The 8,150-nt window shown below is 36.8% G+C and overlaps 1 protein-coding gene across 1 annotated transcript; it reads right to left on the reverse strand.

Moving 5' to 3' along the window:
* Window positions 1–235: 235 nt before the first annotated feature.
* On the reverse strand, window positions 236–4,607 carry LOC149491801 (protein YIP4b-like). The gene is made up of 3 exons (XM_089717035.1): window positions 3,957–4,607; window positions 858–932; window positions 236–688 (listed from the first exon to the last, which is right to left on the reverse strand). Exons 1-3 carry the CDS (start codon window positions 4,446–4,448, stop codon window positions 428–430), a joined length of 828 nt encoding a protein of 275 aa, XP_089573161.1. The 5' UTR covers window positions 4,449–4,607; the 3' UTR covers window positions 236–427.
* Between the last annotated feature and the right edge of the window lie 3,543 nt (window positions 4,608–8,150).

Raw genomic sequence — 8,150 nt, forward strand, 5'->3', positions numbered from 1 at the left:
CAAGCAACAGCTAGACCCAATGGATTGGATTCCTGTCAAAAACTTGACCACCTTCCCAAGCCTGTCACATGAACCTGATTGGGCCCCTGAAACAGATTCCTCGGACAGCAAACAAGCCTTAAGACTTAAGAGGAAACAAGAAATCTTAGAAATAGGATTTCATAACATCAAAGACCCAATTCCATGTTGAGAAAAGTATTACTAACTCGGTACAAAAACGACACCATGTAAAAAGTATAGAAATACACCAAAGTTTTTTACCAGTATAACATTTGAGTCTCCATAACATGTTTAGTTGAAAATAAGGTCAAAAAGAGATATAGTAGCATGAGAAGAAAAAAAAAATCAACCATATAAAATTCCTATGTACTGCAAGTGAGTTTCAATTGCTTAAGGAAATCTCGGCAATATAGATGGGTTTGTTGCATTAATTAATGGCGATGATAAGGAAACCAACGGATACATACATGAGAAAAACAGGGTAAAGGGCGAGAGCCTTCCTTCTTGGGTTGACTGCAGTGCTCATGAATGGATAGGCAGCCCATGAGCTCCAAGCCAATGTCACACACACCACAATCACTTTTATCAACACATTGTCCTTCAACATACAGATTAGGGCTCCAACGTCAAGAGGGAAGAGACAATAACCTAGAAGGCTCAGACTTTGGAAGAATATTATGTGTCCACCCTGAAAACAACAAATATGGTTACCACTTTCAGGGTTCCCAAAATTCAGCATAATAGTATCTTGGTATATTAATTTCCAGTTTATACAGAAAAATGTTAGCACAGTGCGATTAAGGTTCTTGATCATGCTGGACAGAGAGAGAGAGAGTGAGAGAGAAGAGAGATCTTACCAGTAGCAACACATTCAATGTCAAGATTACAGCACCAGCTGCTAGTAGCGCAAAGGCAACAGCAAAAACCTCAGACTGGGAAGCAATATGAAATGTGTTAAAATGCAATATTTTTTTTCTACAATAGAAAGGAAAAGCACATTACAATACAGTAATCAACTAGGTTTTGCTTGGTACACTTGCAGTTTTAGGTCATTAGTTCAGAACCTATTCCCTCCCCTCAAACATCAAAGGAAAGATCATGATTTGTGGATTGTGTAAGAATATCACAATTGACGGAAGTAGAATTGCCATCAAAAAGGAAGTACAAGAATATAAAATTTAAGTAACAAGATCATAAACAAAGATGCAACACACACTTAAATTCCACTTCATTTTATACATTCTGCCCTGGATATATGTATCATAAAATGTGAAACTAATGCAAACCAGAATACTCATACAAGAACATGCTTAGATATCTAAATTGCACTTCAAGATAAATGTAGGCAACATGGTCTATCTTATTTTAATTAGGTTTTCTTAATTTTATGATTCAACTCTCATTGCTAATTTTCATTAGATGGATTGGTTTTTGTCATTAGTTCTTAGATTGGGTCTGTTAATATTTTCCTTATAGCAGTCCAAATCCTAACAGGTTTCAGCTAGCATCCCACAACCCCCCCTCCCCCCCCCCCCCCCCGGCCGGGGGGCCCAGGTCACAACAGGGTAATAGTCCCAACAAATTGAGATGCTAAGCAAGGGTGTTAGACCTCGGAGTAGGGGATCTTGGAAACACGGTTGGGGATGCAAGAGAAAAGCAAGGTCAGCCACCCAGTCTGCTATGTGTGATTCAGACATCACAGACAGGTCCTGTTTAAAATATCTGTGCACATGGATACTTCATCCTGTCTTCATTGGAGCTCAAAAACTGACATATTATCAATCTCTAAAGGAACAAAAGCAAATCCCACCTCCCAAGCCTAGAGCAACTCATGATAGATACCCCAAATTCAGCACCAATAAAAGAAAGCACAAGCCAATAAGCTTTGCAAACCCACTACACCGATTACCGTCAGAATCCTTGTTATACTGCCAGTTTCTGTCATACCTCATCATGTTCAGCTTAACACATGCTGCCATTGGCGTGCACCATGAGATTCATAATATAAAAAGTCTATTAAATAAATCAAATTTTTTTGGGGAATGAAGAACAGTTCTGCAACAATTTTAAACATTTTAGCTCTCTTTAGGATTATTTGAAGCTGAAGGACTGTTGCCTACAATGTCTAAAAACACTTTTAGACATGAGTATATACACTTTCTGAAAATTGCAAACCCAATCTACATCTAATTGAAACCATAAAGTATCTCAAATTCTAAAATTTTCTTCTTGTAAGATATTCCTCAACTATTTAAATATGAACCCGTTTACCCCGTTAGAACTAAAACTATTTGAGCCTTTGGAACCTTAGAATATCCGTAGAAAGCTCTTTTTTCTCACTGCTTTGCTAGATCAGTAGCCTTAACCTTTCTAGCTAAAAGGGTAGGCCAAAAAGAACATAGAAAAAACGTTTCTACAAAAAATGATTGACCAAACTGACCAGTTCAATTATAGTTTTTAACCAAAAGGTGTGTATATTTGCATGCTTATATGTTGTATTAAACAAACATTTATGACACGATTTACACAAACCAGAACTGAGTGGCATCGTGTACAGATGTACCACAACAAGATACTCCTGTCCCCTGAGAGGTACACCTAAACAAATGAAGAATTCATACCCTTTAGTGATGATCCTTTACTAGGAAAGCCTACTTCCATATGCACAAATAGCGTACTGTTTCATAGACAAATGTCGAACAGGAACAAGAAATGAAAATGCAAATTTAGTGTCAAATTCCTAGTTTAGATTCAAGCAACTGACTTGCTAACAGCAACCTCATTTTAATATGAGAAGCTAGATAAATTGGGAAACCAAAGCACTGCATCAATTTGGTGGTTTAATAAACGTGATACTAATGAGTAAATATCTGATACTCAATGTTCAAACTCTATGATACCATATAAGACTAAGAGGCTGTAATCACTGAACATGGAATGAAGAGCTCTAAGCTGCTCAAAACAGATTACTAAAGAACAGAATATGACATCTTATAGAGATAACTATGTTAACAATTAAAGAACCAATGAGCACAACTGAAATACATTGTTAAAACCAAATCCAAAATTCTTGCAACTTGAGTTCAAGATTGGAGGCAGATATAAAGAAATTTGAAACTATGGGCATAACAGGCATGAGCTCAAGAAATCACACCTAATCCTACTAAATAAGTGCCTATCAAGATCATACCTCTTGAAGCTGTAAGATGACTATGGAGCATACCATTTTGCAACACATCATTCACTTTTTGACAAGGTAAGTCATCATACCAAGCCGAGTACATACAATTAAAAGTGCCGCTTGGAGAAAATGATAAATGTTCAGCACAGAAAAACACTGAGAACAACAGATGCTACAGACATTTTTGAGAACTAGACTCCAGCATGAAAGTATATGAGGACTCACCAAAGAGATCAAGGTTAATCAGGCATTAGACAAATAATAAACAAGTGCATAATTATGAAAGACGCCACAGGCAGAGTTAAAGAAAAAGTTCCTTCTCTGCTTCATAAAGTATGATAAAATTTACTATCAAGAAGTATAATTATCCAGTTTCCAATATCTGTATAACAGTTATGAGCCCTTTTTCCCCATTAAGCCACATCTCAGGTAAGCATAACAGGATTAACAGACACAATACAGGGCACTCAAAAGGATAACAAGGCAAAACCCATAGCTCCATAGACAAAACATACAGAAACAGTTGTGCCATTGATAGCCAACATTAACATTACTTCACTGAGAGCAAACACCCACATTTCGGCAAAGAAAAATAATCTAGCAGCGGTTGAAAGACTTGGATTCCATTAACCAATTTAAAATATAGAATGAAAATGAAAAATAGCTTGCAATAGTAAGGATAGGAAAAATTAGAAAAAGAGCAACAACTAACTATTATCTTTCATATCAACAGGCAAAAGCAAAAAGAGATTAAGAAAATATGAAAGTCACTCACCTTCTTCACCGAAGCAGACCATGAAAGAGTAAGCCCCAAAAACACGATGAAGAAAAATGGGCCCCACAGGTCCCAATCCCTCAAAGCCTTTCCTGGATCTTCTCTAAAGGGATTTGGAAACACGACCAGCTTCAAATTACTGACGATCCTTGACAGATCTCTCTTGACGGTATCCCAGACAGGCTCTGTTAACGTATTCGGAGCCGAGCCGAATCCGGAGGCGCCAATATTCGATACAGAGTTGACAGGCGGTGGAGGTGGGGCCGTGGGAGCAGAAGGTCCAGACGACGGCTTCTGGCCGGTTTTAGGAGGTGGAGGGAGATTCGACGGGATGAATGGAGAGGAAGAGACGGGGATTCGCGGCGGGCTTGGCGGGCGAGCCGGGAGGACTGTTGCTGGGCCAGATTGAACGCTGGCGTTTATTAGGTTCTCGATCTCATCGATGTCGGACTGAGAGGACGCATGAAGAGGGATTGTGTCGCTGTGCGACATTTCCTTTTTTCTTGGCGAAGTGTAGGTTTTCTTTCTCGAGAAAGTGATGAAAAATTTATGAGTGGAGTCAGAGTCGAGTATCTGGAGAAGAATATCGAAATCTCGCAGAAAGGTGGTTTGGGTCTCTTCGATTTGCTATCGTGTTAAGGTTGCGAAAGTTTCTTGTTTATTTTGTGGGGTTAAAACGTCGCCGTTAAGTAATTGTTAATTTCGCAAAGAGAGTCAACGTGAAATTTTCTTTTTCTATGTCATCCCAACCGTCAAAAAGTTATTATAACCAACAACCAACTCTTTTTATAAAAGCTGAATCATATACATTATAAAAAGATTTTAAATTTTTAATCTCATCACTAAATTTTTATGTCCTCCCGATGGTATTTGCGTTGATTTGAAATTTTTTAATGAAATTTTAATATATTATCTTAAAAAAAAATGGTGCCTTTCATAAAGAGAAAACCATTTCACCAACACAATTAATTTTAATCCTTGTGTAGATGTAAAAGGTTTCATAATTTCTATATATATATATATATATATATTTAGTTGCTTGGATTGTGTAGGTTCTTGTAGTAAAATAATTGTTTGCTTTACAAGAAACTGATATCCATAAAAAGGCGATAACTTATGGGGGAAAGCATCAACAAAATAAAATTCAAGCTCCGGTAATTGGTATCTTCACGATAGTATAGGATGATTTCTTTCGCATTTTAAGGATGGAGCTATGAATTTTCATTTACATAAAGACTTTTCTATTGTCTCTCATCATCACCAAATAATGTTATAAAAAATCTATGTTGAGAGTTGACTAAAGGATTGATGCGGTGTCTGACAAATAGACATAGTGATTTAGAATGATAATTTATAATCGAGTAAATCATCTGATGGGATATCTAAAGATAAAATCATAATATGCATTAAGTTTTTCTTAAATTTAATTCTATAATTTTTCTTAAAAAAAAATTGAATTTTATGGATTTAAAGGCCGATTAGGGCTTCTATTTAAATCCAAAAAATTTCCTTAGCTTAATTTCATAAGTGACCTTTTAATTTTAATTTTGTCTTGATTAAATCAAATTTTTACTAAAAGCTACTCTCTTTAGTAACAGATGCATCTCGTTTAATTTTTTTTAAGTGATTAAGTATTTTATTTAACACTATTAATTTGATTAGAATAGTTTTAGAAAATTGTATAAATAATTATTTTGTTTGAAATAAAAAGAGTAAAATTAGCAAATACTCATTTATTATTCTTTAATATTTCCAAATCCACAAACATTTTTGAAGAAAACAATTACCTAAAATATTTTTGAATCCTAGTTATATCTGGCGATCAATCATGGATGGACAACCGCTTCTGATTCAAGGATGCAGGCGCAGGATTGGGAATGAATAAACAATCATTGGCTTTCGGATGTAAACTCTCCATATATCCAGTATCCTAATAATACTGGAATGGAGGAAATTTATGTTGTGGACCTTATAGATAATAGAGTGGTAGCAGGTGGGGTATGGAGACTTTGAGTGCACTATTACTTGGCTGGAGATTTAGTTGGTTCAAAGGGTCTCGTTATGATGGCAATCATGCGAAGATGGTTGGATGTGGCAATATGATTTGAAAGGCATGTATACGGTGAAGAGCGGCTATTGCAAGTTCGTCTCAGTATTCATGTCAAAATCTCGCGAAGAAAGAAGCATCCTTACTCGTACTATCGGTGTAACTACTTTCACCTCATCGAGCAGGAAATAGGAACAGAATCGGACAAAGAGCTGTTAGCAGGGAGCAACTCTTTCGGGGAATTAGCCTTAACAACCGCACTCGACCACTAAACATACGGGGACTAAAGCTATGGGGAATGCTAAACCTGTAAATGGTGGAAAAAAAACTCTCGTCTGCCACCTTTACAACATAGGCCCCTTCCTTTAAATAAAAAGCCCGATCTCTCATAGGGCTCTGTATAATCAATCACAACATGTTTCAAGATTTTCTCAGGATAGAGTAGAAGAAGGATATGAAGTTACCCATGCCACCAAAGGCGATTAATTTAATATGGAGGGTCTTGTCCGGTATCCTACCTGTTTGTGTGTTCTAGCCACGAAGAGAATCCAAACAAATAGTTTCTGTGCAACGTGAAATCTGGAGATGGAAACAATTTTACATTGTTTAGTAACCTGTCCATTTGCGAAAGAATGTTGGATGCTCTCTACTATAGGATGGGTGAGGGTCTGTAGCTAGCATTCACGACTGGTTTGAGTTTTCTCCTATCTAAATGTGGTATCGAGCAGCTGTGTGAAGTGGTAATGATTGCATGGAAAATTTGGTTGGCACGGAATAGTATTGTATATGGAGATAAAAGCAAGTTTCAACTGCAATTGTTATTGGTCGAGCTCGGACAGTTCTTGCATGAATGGACAGTAGCGAGGCGGTGAGGCATAAAGCTCGATTTTAAATGATAATCATGTGTTGCTAGTAGTAAAATGGCAGCCACCACAACATGAATAAAAGTGTAACGTGAATGCAAGATATGATATGGCTGATGCAGATATGATATGGCTACAGGACAGGCGGGTGTTGGGTGGATTGTAAGGAATAACAGGAGCCTTATTGTTGGTGGTAATATGAGAGATATTGGTATAACCTCTAATCCACAAATGGCAGAAGTAATGGGGGTACGAGAAGCTCTCACTTGGCTAAAGAATCATTTCTTACATGACAGATTGATTTTGACGGTAGATTGTTTGCAGGTCTATCACGCCTTGGTTTGTGAGAGGAATGATTATTCTTATCTTGGCATTATAATAGAGGATTGTAAAAACTATTGCTAATTAGTTTAGTTCTTTGTCTTTTAGTTTTATAAAAATCATGGCATTTGCCCTTTGCTTCTTCATGATTCGATAAGGCTTGCATACCCTAGGATGTGTCTATAATCAAGAGCATTGCCTTCGTTCTTTATCAAAAAGAATCAACAAATCTGATAGCTCATACGCTAGATCGGGCTTCAAGTTTTATGTGTGGTTCATTGGAATTGATTATAAATTCGTTATCTTTAACTTATGATGTTCGATCTGTGATTCTAATAATACATAAGCTATTTTCAATTTCATAAAAAAAAAAATGATATGTCATACCCATCTACTGAGAGAGGATTATAAAAGTATAAAATATTATGGTTTATATTATTTAAATTATTTTACCAATTAGATGAAAAAAAAATGTATATTATTTATATATAATATATATATATATTTTGAGTGTATGGGCAGGGCTCGTGCACTTACCATAGGTATGCTTTCAGGTGTTATTTTTATTTGCATGCTATACAGTAGGTTTAAGGGTAATTTTGGTATTCCACTTTTATCGACACTATGGCCACAACATCTTGTACTGTTTCCACACTCGACCATAATACGTACAGAAAACGAACTTAGAACCAGAAGGGTTTCTCCATTTGCAATCCACGATTGATCATGGAAAGTAATACAGACCAAAGCAAGCCAGCTATTCAAATCCAACCCACCATCACCGCGACCAAACCGAAACCAACCCCGAAACGTTTCGTCAGAAACCAAATACCAGACTCAATCCTCAACGACTCATCTCTAAACGCCGCCATATCTCTCTTGCCCTCGAAACTACAACTTAGAGATTCACAAGCTGCGTCTGGCGAATTCGCTCCACCGGAGCCAACGTCTTGCTCTTCAGCT

Source organism: Jatropha curcas, unplaced genomic scaffold, assembly GCF_041381405.1.
Source record: "Jatropha curcas cultivar XTBG-Jc1 unplaced genomic scaffold, XTBG_Jcur_1.0 HiC_scaffold_559_pilon, whole genome shotgun sequence".
NCBI classification, from domain to species: domain Eukaryota; kingdom Viridiplantae; phylum Streptophyta; class Magnoliopsida; order Malpighiales; family Euphorbiaceae; genus Jatropha; species Jatropha curcas.